The sequence below is a fragment of the Lacerta agilis genome, chromosome 3 (assembly GCF_009819535.1).
Source record: "Lacerta agilis isolate rLacAgi1 chromosome 3, rLacAgi1.pri, whole genome shotgun sequence".
In the NCBI taxonomy this organism is placed as follows: domain Eukaryota; kingdom Metazoa; phylum Chordata; class Lepidosauria; order Squamata; family Lacertidae; genus Lacerta; species Lacerta agilis.
The window spans coordinates 14,691,760-14,707,410 of NC_046314.1; the positions used below are offsets into that span (position 1 = coordinate 14,691,760).

At 41.8% G+C, this 15,651-nt stretch overlaps 1 protein-coding gene across 2 annotated transcripts in view; it reads left to right on the forward strand.

The window, feature by feature from the left end:
- The window catches only part of MACROD2 (mono-ADP ribosylhydrolase 2), a 756,429-nt gene extending 746,954 nt beyond the window's left edge, over positions 1–9,475 (forward strand). For both annotated transcript variants that reach the window (XM_033142884.1, XM_033142885.1), the window contains exon 9: positions 9,455–9,475. In XM_033142884.1, coding sequence (XP_032998775.1) covers positions 9,455–9,460 — 6 coding nt within the window. In that variant the 3' untranslated portion in view covers positions 9,461–9,475. The remainder of the gene's footprint in view (positions 1–9,454) is intronic.
- Positions 9,476–15,651: the final 6,176 nt, after the last annotated feature.

A 15,651-nucleotide genomic window follows, 5' to 3' on the forward strand; every position in this document is an offset into this window, starting at 1 on the left:
ATTTTGCAGAACTCCCTTCTAGATGGGGGTCAGATACATGACCAGATCAAGAAGATCTTCTGTTTTGCACTCCGTGTTTGGAACCCTAACTCCACATTCAGAGAAGAAATTATTTCAAACAGGCACATTATGTGACAATCACTTACATACAGATTTGTCCCAGGAAAGTTTTCAGTTCCGGAACAGGATTAAATTTGCATTTTATTTTATTTAGCACAGACTGTTCTTCAGTGAGAACTGGTCCATTTCTTTTTAGCAATACCACATCTTATTTTGTGAAATGACAACAGCAGAGGATATTGTATCAGAATGTAAAGGATTGGCCATGGCAAATAAGCCCATCTTGAAGTCTGGCAGCATTTCTCTTCTCTGTCAATTTCTGCTGTAGCAGAAATCTAAGCAATAACACAATTTTGGCATTTACACTGAATAAGCAGCTTTATTCATTTCTCATTAGATAGTCTCCCTGTGCACGCACCCCGGGCAATGTTGACTCTTCTCATTCAGTATCCACTGCTTGTGTTCCTTGTCCTTTTGTTGAAGAAGTGCTGTCACTTAAAGCTAGGGATATGGCATATAATTATCTAACAGTGAACTGCCTTCCTTGAGCCAGTTACAGTAGCTCTAGGTTTGTTCAGATTGTGGTTGAACAGACACAGAACAGTGTAGCACTAAGTTAAGAGTTCACATATTAATCTGTTTACTTAAGCATGTAATGCATCTAGCAGTACACAACTAACAGAAAAGCAACTGCAAAGCAAGTTGTGCCTCTCCCGTGAAGATCATTTGTTGCCCCTCTGGGTTAGCCTGGTGGCTGAGCATTTTAACCCAGAAGAAGTTAAAGAAGATGAACAGATTCCCTCAGTGGCAAGGAGATGGAGTCAGACACCCAAGATCTGCTGTGCTCTTTGATTTTGCAGCCAAGAAAGAGTGCCAAGCCAATACTGGTCATTCTTTGGATTTTTAGAAGATGATTTCTCCTTGAGCTTACACACTACCCAAGCTCTCTCAGACCTGACTTCAGAACAGGCTCTTCCTATAGGCAAAATATGCAGTATATGGTCAGATCTAAGTGTGAGGAAAAGTCAGTAGTAGCTTTCCTTCCTGACAGCTTTCATGAGTAGCTTGTTCAAAGCGTTTGAGCAGGTCTGGCCATCTGCCTGCTTCAGATTTCAACCTTAGAACACTTCTTTGCATTCTCTGAGCATTAATTCACGCATAGCCAGTACTTTTTGTGTGAAAGCCAAATCATCCAAATTATGCTTAGTTCCCTGTTTCTCAAGGTGCTTCCATGCTGCAGGGCCTCAAGAGAACATACAGTGTGCTTTTGACCAGTTTAAACTGCAAATTAGCAAATATAGTCCTGCTATTTTTCCTTCGCTCAAACCTTCTGACATGGCGTTCTGATTAAGTTCTTTAGCCACCTGGATTTAGGGGGCCTGCTCCAGCTTCCTGACTGAGGGATCCTGTTACAGTTAGTTGAGTTATACTAGCCTCGTATGATATCAGTCTCAAAACACTCCTGCCCCGAATTTTGGGAGGGTTGTTTTGTTGTTGTTCATTTCAACGATATGCCCATGGAATTATGCATTTATTTATAGCAACCAGAAGTACTGCTGGAATTGCTGCTTGGATGTGATCTTGCTGTCCAGTATTAGCCTAACAACTGAAATGGCAAGTTATGCTAAATTGCAGTATGTGCAAAAGAAATGGTGTAACTTTTAAGTGTTCGTGGGTTAGCAGCTAAAGCTGAGGCTAGACCACAGCCATTGCTTTGTAAAAGGTCCAATTCTGTTACAGATAATATACCTTGGAGCAATCTCTTCTCCAAATCAGAAACAGATTCAGGGAACACTGCCCTGTATTCCAGTGAGAAATGGTTTTGGCTTGGGTTCAGTCAGTATTTATATTTTTCTTGTGGGAAAACTGTGGCTCTTTTGGATGGTATACAGTGCACCATTTCTGACAGCATGTAGTTTATTGTGTGTACGTCCATTATAGTGCATTGAACAGCATCTGTACTATTTGTGTGGAATACATAACAATCTCAGTATATACCCTGTATATTCAGAACTATTGCAAGACTGGCTCCAGGTTTAAGGGGGGGCCTATGGAAAATGCCCACTGGGCCACGCTTCTCTTCTCAGTGGGCTCTGACAGGCTTCAAGCAGTGCTGAGTGGCTGAGTTTAGTCACCCTTTCAATTTCTTACATTGCCACAGAGCAGCGCTTGTTCAAGGGCATTGTGGGAAATTAAAATGGTAGCTAGATCCAAGTGCCTGATGCAGCTTGGAAATGCTGGGTGAAGGAGGAAATACTGGGGGAGGTGTCAGCAATGGCCAGTGATCTTGGGCCTTGTAAGCTGTCCAATGATGTCTGGTGCCGAAGCTTGCCCTGAACTATCCCCCACTTCAGAGCTTTCCAAACTGTGTATTGTGACACGTTAGTGTGTCAGCTGCAGTACATAGGTGTGTTGTGCGAACACATCCCACGCTCCTCCCGGGGATGGAAAGGTTAACCTCCGGTTTGCTAGTAAAGCGGGTTCTCCACTCAGGGAGAGCACGGGTTGCGGAAGGGTTAACGGGACAGCTCCCTTGTTGCTGGGCGGATTAGTTTGCATGGCCACTCTTTGGATTGGGCTCATCGGGTTGCTGGGGAGATGAGCATGTTGCAAGTTAATGATTGACAGGCATTGTTGTTTAAATTCCTGCACGTGTCTTTTAGGTTTCACTTTTGCTGCGTGCAACGGATCTCCCGCACGCCCTCCATTTCTTTAGGGAATTTTCTTTTGCATTTGACCTTGCTATGCCTGTCATGGGGTCGCCTGCTTTGGAGCAGGGGCCTGGTAGGAATTTTGTCCATTTGGCTGGTGCCATTTGGTTTTGCCTGCTGCATAGCAAATCGACACAACTTGTAAGGTTGCGGTTAGGCATTGGTTAAAATTGGTTGGTCTAGGGGTACAGGATTTGGCTGGGCCTGCCCCTAAGTATACTGCTGCAGGGGTATGGAATTGCCTAGGCCTACCCCTAAGTATGCTGCTGCAGGGGTATGGAATTGGCTGGGCCTACCCCTGGAAAATGCTGCTGCAAGGGTATTCTGTTAAAGGAATCCAGGGGCTCATCTTGCTTTTGTCCGTACCCCCCCCCCCCTGAGAAGGGGCTAGGGCCGTGCAAGAGCCCCTGGAAGCATTTGGGGGAGAGCCGAGGGCCTGGCACCCAGCTCCTGAACTCTCCCCTATAGGTGTTTACCCTTAACTGACTTCGCTGGCTAGCGGATGTCAGTTCTGTCCCAGGGCGGGGGACAGATAGTCGGAACCAATGCCTAAGCAACCACTCACATTGGTTGTATTTAAATAAAGTTGTGGCCAGAAATTATGCCAAAAACCTTAAAACTTAAATGATTGTGTGATGACTGAATTATTGGGGATGGGGAGCTGTCCTGGAACCTCGACACGCAAAACTGAATTACTGTGTTACGAAATGATGTGTGTCTAAAAAGTATGTCACAAACATGAAAAGTTTGGAAAGCTCTGCCCTGCTTGCTTAATTAGGAAAGCTTACAGGATTGTAGAACCCAAACACACAAGAATTTATGTTTAGATAGATAAGGATAGACTTACAAAGAAGTCAATAGTCATTCAAACGAGCATTCTATTCTGGCATTCAAAAAAACATGTGAGGGCAGAAACTGTATAAGGGGAACAGGGTGGTGAGCACTAGCATTTGCACAAAGGTTTTAAGAGAGGTTTCTGAGTGCATTCAGCTGAACATGCTTGGAATCCTCACAGTAGAACCCCTGCATAATCAGGATTCAATTGACTGCACTTGGCATCTCCCTGCTGTTCCACTCAACGTAGGAAGGCAAGGGGTGGAGCAGACAGGGGCAGCATGTGCAGGAATGTGCTGGGGGCAAAATGCATGTGCTCCTTACATAATTTGTGCTACAGTGCGTTCATTTGAGCACGTAATGTGTTGGTCTCTAAAGTACCTTTGCGCATATATATATATATAACGAACTCACTGAAATCTGACATACTAAACAGCACCAAAATCGGCCTGTTATTCACCTGCAAGTGGCTGTGCTTGTCCACAGCTAGTTTGATAGTTCAGAGGTTGGGGATGACGATCCCCCATAAACCACCATGATGGCTGTTGACTTAGCAAGAAATGGTTTGAGCTTTTTAATGAGAGCTTTTGTTTCTGATTTATCTAAATTAGTAGTTTCGTTCTCACGGAGAGGGTGGGCTGAAGGCAATCAGTAATGATTGTCTTAGAAGGCGGTAGTTCACTCTGCTGCAGAAGGTGTCACTTGCTCATCCCTTTTGTACTGATCCCATTTAGCACAGCGTTGCATGAGCCTCCAGGTTTTAGTGTTCCAAATCCTTTAATTATACACTCATCAAAAGTGTAGAAAATCATTTAAAAGTGTTAATCAGCCATTTCCGACTGTTGTCTCATTCATTTTCATTATCCTTTCCATTTTCTCTCTTTCCCAACTTCACCCCGGCTTCCACTTTACTTACTCAGTATGACTTAAGTTAGTGTGATTTGTATGATGTGGGGGGACGGACGGACTTCTTTTGGTTCATTTCATTTCATTATCTTTTAGCAATGCTTTTACATCTACATAGATAACTTTACTGTAATTGTGCCTTGATGAAATGAGATTGCCCACTGCAGCCATAGAACAATAACATTGAGATAAAAGTTAGCCTCTCTGCTCTCTTTTGATGAGCTGCCCATATTCTGCTGCGTGAAAAACAGCACACATAAAAGACAAATTAAAAAGCATTTTACATTCCAAATTGCTCTGAATTAAGGCAGATGGGATCCTTTAAATACATGCAACTTGAATGAAATAATTGAATAGTTAATCTTAAGATTTGGTGTTTTTTTTTAATCATTTTACAGCATGGTCCTATTTCACCAGTGAACACATTCCATTTTCTCTGAAAGAGTGTTTCTTAAAAGTTTATCAAAGAATTTGTTTAGCAATAGACATTTAGAAGGTCCATTCTGGTAATGCTTGTATTTTGTCTCAAGTTAAACTGACTTGTTACAGGAGCTTCAAGTTCTTAAATCCAGTGCTAGTTGGCCATCTTCAGCCAAAATTTGCATGTCCAGCCTTGTGCATCATTTTCTGTAATAGTCCTGGTAGCAGATCACTTTCAAACAACACTAAAATAATACATAATATATTGTATTGTTTTGCTCAAAATTTGAGAGGCAGCAGGTGAACTGCAGAGGCAGTGGTGTTGTAGCCAGGAGATGTTGATAGGCTGCAGGTGCAGTGAGCAACTCCTGCTGCTCTCAGCTGCTAGGACTGGCTTGCTTGATGGCGAGAGGCTCAGCAGGTGCAAGGCTAGCAGGAGGAAAGGAGTAGTTGTAGATGGTGAGAGGAACTTGCCTGCTCTCCTGTTCACCTCCTGGCCACAAACAGCAGTTCCTTGGTTCCCGGAACAATGGATGAATAAAGCAAACTCAGGGAAAGAAGCCAAGGGAAGAGTGAGATGTGGTCTATCACTAGATGTGGGGCTGGTGAAGCTCTAATACCAAGGTAAGATGCCACCCAGTGGTGTTTTCAACCATCCAGTGTATTTCCTAATAAGTAAATGACAAGACTATCCTGTGTGGTGTAGTGGTTAAGAGCGGTAGACTTGTTATCTGGGGAACCGGGTTCGCATCTCCACTCCTCCACATGCAGCTGCTGGGTGACCTTGGGCTAGTCATACTTCTCTGAAGTCTCTCAGCCCCACTCACCTCACAGAGTGTTTGTTGTGGGGGAGGAAGGGAAAGGAGAATGTTAGCCGCTTTGAGACTCCTTCGGGTAGTGAAAAGCGGGATATCAAATCCAAACTCTTCTTCTTCTTCTTCTTCTTCTTCTTCTTCTTCTTCTTCTTCTTCTTCTTCTTCTTCTTCTGTGTTAGCCTGGGGCGTTTGCCGTTCTCTAGAAAGTACAGAGAGCTGGTGGTTCAGGAGGTAAAGCTTCTGGGAGCTCAGTTTGAAGACCCCTCCTGCTGCATTACATAACCACTGTAATGTCCAAGGGGAACTTGTATGGTTGAGATATTTCAGATGTGTGCACAAGTTGCATATTCCCCCTATCTGACCCGTTGAAGTAAACGCTTGTCATGCATACTGATGAAGGTGACGCAGCATGTTGTGTTTGCATTGACTGAGGCTAACAAATCCTGGAAAGGGTCATTGGAGGAAGCCAGATAGGATTTGCCCAATACAAGAGGGAAGCAGTAGCACTTTTCTTCCCCAATAAAGCAGAAGAAAGGAGTTCTGATCTACTCCATCTGAAATGGAAAGAGAGAGCTATGTCTCATTGTGCTATATTAAATTTCTACAGATATAGTTTAAAAACACATACCGGTAATTGCTTTAAGAGGTCTCATGTCATAGATATTGGTTAATTGACAAAACGTTTGCTTACTAACAAGGCAGTATTATCTGACAGATTGTGTCAATTAATTAATTTATTAATTGGGGGGGGGGGAAATCTACCTGATTATTCTGACCCAGTGATGTGATTTATGATTTATATAGCGCCATCAACGTACATGATGAATCCTACCTTTCACATTAAGTAGTATTTCATTACTCAGCAGGATGAGCAAGATACATTATTCTTGAGTTCCTAGTGCTTCAATTTATAGATTTTTGTCCTTTTCTTCTTTTGTGAAATTCGTCATCTAGAGGCTTCTCCTTTTGTTGTGCGTTTAAAAATACTTGGATTTGAAATTTGCTATAGAGTGAAAAGAGTTATTTTATTAAACAATGTTTGGTTTTGCAGTTATTTTGACATCTTTACCTCAAAATTTATTCTCCATTTGCTGTCCTGAAAATATGTTGTAAGAAAGCTGAGGAAGAGGTCCAAAATTTGCATACAGAAAAGCCCTCTTCTATGCATGGAGAATAATTAGCCAGAATGGGCAGCTGCCTACTTATCTAGGATGATGACCTCTTTGCCACTTTCCCTGTGGCAAAGCACTGTGGGAGTATCCTGCCTGTGGCCTTCTCATACGCATCTGGTTGGCCATTGTGAGAACAAGTTGTCGGACTAGATGGGCCTTGACTTGATCTAGCATGGCTATTCTTATTTTCCCTCTTCCCATTTGCCTCTCGTGGTAAACAGTCACTGTGATGGAGGGCAGCCAGTCCAGCTAAGAGCCTGAAGTAGCAGTCCACTGTGCAGTAGAGCTGGGTTTAATAGACTGGTTATTGCTTTGAAAGACCTTTTTTTCTAAAAGAAAGGACACTGTAGCAATGGTGGAGTGACCTGGCATGGACAATAATAGAGGGGTAATAACCTCACTCCTCAAATCTTTATAAAGAGTGCAAGCCAGAAGCACATGAGCCACTGATATATGGTATGAAGTTGTAGTCCTGGAACACATTCCCCACCCCACCCCAACAAAAAAACAGATTGGAATCAATGGAGTGATTTAAGTAGTAGTAATAATAATAATAATAATAATAATAATAATAATAATAATAATACAGTATTCTTGTATTCAGTTACTACCAAAACTGAAATTAATTCTCTGTTTTGATTAATTGCTATTTATAAGAATATATACCTCACTGTTTTCAAAGTCTGCAGATCTCATTTGGCAGATTAAGAAGAACAGGTGACAGCAAAAACTGCAAGGTTTTTAGCGGGGGCAATTAGAATAAGATCTATCATTTGGTTATTGATCTAAAGCCCCAAATGTGTTTTATATAGTTAAGTTTTTACCTTTATCTTCTGTACTTTTTATTTTATTTTATTGCTATGGCTGGTGGCTGATGCAGATGAAGATTATTCTGATTCTTCATACCATGCAAATACAGACTCTTCAACTTTGAATTATTTACAGTGTTGGTGTATAATTGGTGCAAGTTCATATTGAAATCAGAATGGAGAATAACAGGTATTGTGCAATTCAAGAAATGCAGTTGCCACATCCACAGTTCATTGGTTATATCTAGGCTTGCCTTCTGCAAATGGAAGGGCTCCTGTTTGTGAAAGGAACTAAGAACTAGTGGAACCTCCCTGTACCTCCTCCTGCACTGTTCTCCCAACCCATTAGGGGCAGGTTTACAGGAAAAAGGGCTTCAGGGGAAGAAGGAACAGGCAAATCGCCTCTCCCTTTCCTCTGGTGAGAGTATCTTGTAAGTGGAGAGCCACACCTAAAAAACCCATATCCTTAACGTTGTATATCTTGGATGGATATACTTCTTGGGTATATCTCCTTGGGGAGGTGATCCTGTTCTTGTATACTTCTTGGGGAGGTGATCCTATTTTGGATGCTACAGTGGAAACCAGGAAGCTAATGTGGTATTCCCTCGCACATCCATTTTGCATTGTAACTTCTGAACACACCATTGGGAAGGTCCAGTGTGACAAAACTGGATTGGCCTGCTTGTTACCCATATTTAAATTATATTAACAATGTAGGACTTCTGTGGTCCTACAGCACTGAATGAGAGAGTTGGATTATTATTGAGGAAAAAAATATTTTATAGCTAGCAAACCTCTGGCATATGCAGGCTTTGGAAATGGCAAATAGCATGCTAGGAACCTGTCGCATATTGTCAGGAAACCCCCCTCCCCACGGCAGGCAGCATCCCGGGATCGTTTGCAGTACAGGGAACCTCCTCCGTTGTTCACCAGCTCGTCATCCCCCTCCTCAGGAGGAAGCGACCATTCCTCCAGTGGGGAGGCGGAGTTGGAGGCAGGAAGTCGGCACAGGGGCTGTGAGCAGATCGCAGAGCCTGAGCACCAAAGGGAGAGCGGGGAACAGGGACAGTTTCCCACGCTACGAGGTCGCAGACAGGAAAGACGTGGAAGGGGGAGGCGGGGGTTCAGAATCCCGTGCCTCTTTTGCTGGACAAAGAACCGGAGGGACCCTGCAGAGGGATGAGATGGACATTTGAACTTTTGCAACACTGTAAATATTTGCACAATAAAGAACTTAGTTTTAGAAGTTCTGCGTTTGGCTGATTTCTCATGGGCAACCACTGAACGTCCTTACACATATGATGGGGCTTCTTTATGACTTTCATAGTAAGCCCCTATGAATAAAAACGGTTGTGCTTCACATTCAGATTTTTCAAGAGCTTAAGCAAATTTTCATGAATTAATGAATGAAGTGAAGTTCCCATTTTGTGCATTTAGCATAGAAATTTTGTCAATAGGAAGGCATATATATTTTGTATGCAGCCGTGCCTTTGAGAATTTGATGCTCTCCCCCTCCCCGCCATTCTGCCCCACTCCCCATGCTAATGCTATAAATTTCCACTTGATCAACAACTTGGTATTTTTGGGCACTGTCTACCTTGATAATGAATAAATGGATGGATGGATGGCATGTCAGCAGCAAACAGCGGAAATGCAAATGGGATATCTGCTTTTCTATCTCTCTAATAAATGTAAATCAATGCCTATTTTCTTGTGCTGTTTTTCAGCTGTGACCTGTGGCAGAAACTAGAAATGCAAGTATTAAAAAAGGGAAAAAAATACGTCACTGACAGCAGTCTTTAATATTCCAAATGAAGAAGGAAAACTAGGTCTAGAAGATGAATTTTGCAGGGCTGCTGTACCTAATATTTTAGAAATATAATACTCAGTAAAATGATGGAACATATGTTGGCTGCTTTTGGAAAGCTGTCGTTTTATTACCATCTATTAAAATTAATTTTAAGCTAAACCTTTGGAGATATTTCTCTCCCCTCCTCAGAAAGAGATAACTGGCATAAATTTGACATTTATATAATGAGATCCTGGTGTTTTTTTAAAAAGCGGAAAGTATATTATGTCAATTTTTTCCTTAAAACCCCAGCTCTCAAACTCACGTGAAAACACAGACTTTAATTAAAGTTTTTTTTTTCTCCTTAATGACTGCTGAGAAACACATATAATGTATCCTGATGCTTTTAAAGGACAAAACTTGGTTTTGTAGCCATTTTGATGATTCTGGGGGTTTATCTTAAGTGTGTGTGTTTTTAAATAATTGTGATGTGACAGCCCTGAAATTTTAAACCTAGTCAGTTGTGCAGTGTATTTCTCAGTATTATCTTAGTTTTGCACTCTAAATGCAAACTCCTTCTCATAAGGATTTATCAGTCCCCTCCAGAGAACATCTGCATTTAAATTGATTATAGGCACAACCTGCAGGAGGATCTTGATTTTCAGTTCCATTTTCCCAACCAAATCTTGCAAAAAAAACAACAACCCAAAAAACCAAACCTCAAATACACTTAGCTCCACATGCATTTCTATGCATCCCACTTTTCCACTGTTTGGTCATAAGAATAGTCATGCTGGATCAGGCCAAAGGCTCATCTAACCCAGAATCCTGTTCTCATTGAGCTCCTTGAAAGTAAAGGTATAACAACAACAACAACAACAACAACAACCTCTATTTAGATAATTGATTATGTAGTTTTAAAGCTGAGTAACAGTCCTACTCACACGTGGTTATCTTGGTTGGTCTTGAAATTTTGGGCATTCTTGTGCATATGTATTTGGCCATTTGCAAATGGTGACATTGCAGGATTTGATGAGGGTACAGAAAATAGTTTGGCACAAATATGTGAGTGTATTGAAAAAATGTAAATATTGCAGTCAAACTTAATGCCTGTGTGCATAACAGCTCATATGCATAACAGATAAGGGAACTTTTCAGTACACAACAGATTTTCTGAAAGCATAGCAGCCGTTGAAAAAGCACTTCGGGATTGTTTGCAAATCTCTTTCTGAGCTGTGATTCGTGTCCATGGTTTTTTAAAAAACAAAAAAATGCATAAGGTGTTGTTCAAAGTGAAAGTCAATATAATATGGCACAGTGATCACTGAGTCAATTTAGAACTCTGAAAAAAGACTAGTATTTCCCCTAGCACTCTACAATAATATGCAAAATTGCAGACTGGTTCATATATCAAGGATAACCAATATAGTGCTCCCTAGATGCTTTTGGACTCGAGTTCCCATTAGTCCCAGCTAGCCTAGCCAATGAGCAGGAATTATGAAAGCTGTAGTCCACAACAGGGTTCTTCTTCCCCTTTTGGTGGGCACATGGGGGCAGGAGACAGCGCAAAACCATGTTGTGCAAGTGGTAGTCTTTGCGCAGGGCATTAGAATGACACAGTGAGAATGAGAATGACCAAAGTTTCACTTTGCATATCGTAAGGCATGTAAATGATCACAAGCTCTTTCATTTGAAAGAAACACAGTGGTAGCCCATTCTCAGAAGCTACGCTTTGGTTTCCAGTGCTGTTGAAAATCATTCTCTCCGTTCTGTCTCCACTGATCACAAGGCAGATCATTTTTTTGTTTTAGAATGGTGTCAGTTCATGGGGATTGTGGTAGCTGTAAAGATTGCAGTCTGTCTGTTGTAAGCCCGTGCTAATGAGCTTTAATTGGATTTGTAAAGTAAATTTTCCTAATAGCCACACATTGTTTTTTATATAGAAGGATAGGAATTATTTACAGGGGGCCATCTACGTGAGCAAAGGTAATGAAATCGTCACTGGTGCTGCTGAGCTAGAGTGACCACCTTTAAAAACACAACCCCCTGCCACCAGAATGATAAATTTGTATCTTACGACAAAACATTTGTGTGACAGTTCTGTGGTTTTTAATGTCTTGTATATCCTGCTCTCATAACCTTGGTACCAGACACCTTATTTTCCCCTAATGATTTTTAATTACCAAGGCAGGAAAACGGTAATTAATAACTTCTTGTATCAGCACGTCTCCGGATGTTCTTCATCAAATGCTACACGGAGGTCTGGAGAAGCTAGCTATGAAATATACACTAGAAGGGAGACGCTGGGGTAATGTTAACATAATGGAAATGTCCTGATAAACAATCATTCCATCATCGGCAACGTGGTTTCATGCCACTTGCTGAATTACTGGACGATTTTGTTTTGGAGGACCTTCTGCACACAGCCTTAGGGTGTCAGCTGCAGGCTAGAGTGATACCAGAGATAAGATCAGTGCTGGCAGGCATTGTCAGGGGAAGGTCAGGTCAAGAAGAATTTCTTTGACAGTTCTGCCCCATCTACAGCAGACAGGGCCTCTCAGGGGCACAGGAAGGGTGCTGAGTGGCAAGGGAGAAAACCACAGCTAAGCTGGGGAATGAGAACCAGAAGCTGAAAGAGAGAGCTAAATTAAAAAGGGAAAGGGGAAAGGCAAAGAACAAATTGGAAGGTGGACGATGGATGGATGGATGGAAGGAAGGAAGGAAGGAAGGAAGGAAGGAAGGAAGGAAGGAAGGAAGGAAGGAAATCTAAACCATGGGAAATGTTAAATCTGTGTACATTTAATCTAAAGGACTGTGCCTGCTGGCTCTGCCTTTGACCTCCACATGTTCTGAGTTCCTATGTGGATGGTGACAAAACAAAGACCTCGTATGTCTAGATAGTGGTACCTCGGGTTACAAACACCTCAGGTTACAAACACTTCGGGTTACAGACTCCACTAACCCGGAAGTAGTACCTCAGGTTAAGAACTCTACCTCGGGATGAGAACAGAAATCATGCAGCGGCGGCATGATTTGTAGCAATGTTGAAAGTATAATATAGCAGTGGGTTGTGTTTGCCGCCGCCGCCCCCCCCCCCCCCCCGCAAAGAAAAGGGAGCTTCTTGGCAAATTGCCACGAGGCTTTGCATTACATCTGCCTTTTTCATATCAAAGATTAAAAGAGATATTTGATGGGGAAAGGCTGAAAATACAATTATATTTAAGTCGTGTAACATATGTAAACAGAATCTTTTAAGGAAGCACATCATAAATATATATTTATGTTCTATACTGTGCCTTTATTTTTATTATGTTGAACAAATAGAGTACTATGAACCTTGGCATATGCTGTATTTTTGTTCTTTTATGTGAAGAGGTTGCAAACATTTCCCTCAGTTTTTATAAGAGCATTTTTTTTAAAAAAGCCCTCATCTTTAAGATTTTATTTTAATCAATTGGAAAATTAAGGTGCAATATTAACAGGTTTAGGATTGGGCTAGGTCTTCAGAAATGCAAATTTATTTTGGGCCTTGACTATTTTGCATGTATTGTGGCATCTGTGTCCCAGCCACTTGCATGCATAGTAAATATCCAGTTTTGAGCATATCCTCCCAACTGCACAAACTGCAGATTGTTAATGAAGCTTGCAAATACCACGTTGGCCTTGAGTACTCCTGGTCCACATCAACCCTGTTTCTGCAGGTGCCACATCTCACATTATGTCTGAAGCAATCAAAGCCAAAGGAAAAACACACACATTTAGCTATGTGTTTTAGAAATAGTTGCTCAGAGGGCTTACCACAGAGCATGGAAGACAAGACACAGTCTAGCATGTGGCTAACTGAGCGACTGCTGGAAGATACTCTGGCATCTGCTCTCAAGGAGCAGATTGCAGAACGCAGAAGATAACCACAAAGAGCAAAAGACAATGTGATGTATAGAAAGGAGTAAGTCCAGCTGGCTGGAAGGTTTCATAGGGGCCAGGGAAGCCATAGTAGGTTTCAAGGGTAGTGGAGGAGTGCTAGAAAGGGGAGGGAAAAACTACACCAGTCTTTCTAATAACTTGTTTTATTGTAATTATGGTGATTCAAACGGACCGCTGGGATATTAGTAATCCAGTCTGTTCACATTGAAATATATTTACATTCATACCTTGGATCCCGAACGCCTTACTTGGACGTTTTGGCTCCTGAACCCTGCAAACCTGGAAGTGAGTGTTCTGGATGCGAACGTTCTTTGGAACCTGAACCTCCGACGGGGCTTCCAGGGCTTCTGATTGGATGCAGGAGCTTCCTGCAGCCAATCAGAAGCCACATTTTGGTTTCCGAACGTTTAGGAAGTCAAACGGACTTCCGGAACAGATTCCATTCGACTTCCAAGGTACGACTGTACTTTTGTGAGCAATTTCCATAGACCAGGGAGAGAAAGGGAATTTAAGGAAAGAAGGAAGGAAGATAGAAGACAGATGAATGAAGGAGAGAAGGGGTGATATTTTGTGTGTGTGTGTGTGTGTGTGAGTGAGTGAGTGAGTGAGTGAGTGAGTCAGTGAGTATACATGAATGACCCAGGCCTCATGCACTGCCATGCTAAGTTCATATGCCTTTCCAGCATAAGCATCTCTTTAATATAGACTCAAAATACAGGTTTGTTACTGTCACAGCAGCATTGATTCCTCAACATACTGCAATATTTTAAATCTTTGTTGTGCTCATCAATTAATGTCGTAAAGCAGGAGAAATGTGCCAGAAGTTAGCTTATTGAATTAGAAAATTGGTTTACTTGTGTGCTGGGATGCCATCGTACTCAATGGAGAGTCACAATAAAGGTGGGATGATAACTTAATGGGAATTGATGACTGATTGCCTCTGAAAAACGAGCTTGTTGTAAAACTGTCTATCGGTTAGTTCCCAAGTAGTATCCTTCACAGGGCCTTATTTAACACAGCAATATTTGCATGCATATCCTCCCTTCACATTTGCCATTTGTCACTGAGATAGCAAATTACATTCATCAAAATCCATTCATTCTCCCAGTATCGCTGAATACAGGATTATCTTGGCTGTGTCAGCTGCCCTATGACTGGTAACAGTGAAAAATGGAGGTCGACATGCATCTTCAGGAGACAGTGGGTATCAAGCTGAAAAGATTAATGGCGCTGATGTCATCATGTTTGTATGGCATAAAAATGAATTCTGGAAACTGATGGATCTCTTGGTAACAATGAATGCATTTTAAGCTACTCCCCTGCTGCCCCTTGGCTGATGAGTTTTAGTGGCCATCAAAAGAAATATACTGGGAGATTTTATTAGATACAGAAAAGTTTGCTTTGGTCCCCTGGGTTGCTGAACAGCTTTTGCTATTGACCTGGCAGGACCAATACTTCAACATCAGCAGACTGCAAGTTCTTTGTTAACTTAGTTGAAATGTTGTGGCCATGTTGCCTCTCCCCAGCATCTCCAGGCCAGCCGTACTGAAGCAAGCAACCCTTATGCCTAATGGCAATGTGGGGCTGAAACAGGGAGCCCAGTAATCTGCTACCCAATCTCTAATGGCTGCAAATGATCATAGAATTGTAGAGTTGGAAGGCACCCTGAAGGTCTTCTAGTCTAACCCCCAGCAATGCATGAATGTCAACTAAATCTCCCAATAATTCTAGAATTTTACTTTTCCATCAGAGAGAGGTGGCTATTATTTATTCCTGCCACATGGTAATAATAGCACTTTGTGCTGTATAAGGAGTAAACTAAGTATTTTAATCAATGGTTCTCAACCTTTCTCCAGCGAAAAGCCCTTGTATAAGTTAAAGCACCACTCCAGTCAAAGGCTTGCTGTGTTAACTACAGTCTATTAGCAACTGCTAACTAATCTCAGAGTACTCACAAATAAGTTGGTCGCAATAACTAAAAAAGAAATGTTTTGATGAAGGTGACCCTGGCATAAGTATGTGCAGTGATTTCTGAAAATCTTTGGGAAGGGCTACTCAAATGTGGTGATTCAAACGCCCTGAGTTTTATTGGCATGGCATTTTAAATACTTGTTTTACACAATGTGGGTGCATTTCTACATACATGGGTTGTCCTTTGCAGAGTTTTTTTAGACATGCTTTAGTTTCTCGTCATGTAACAATGGGACAGGT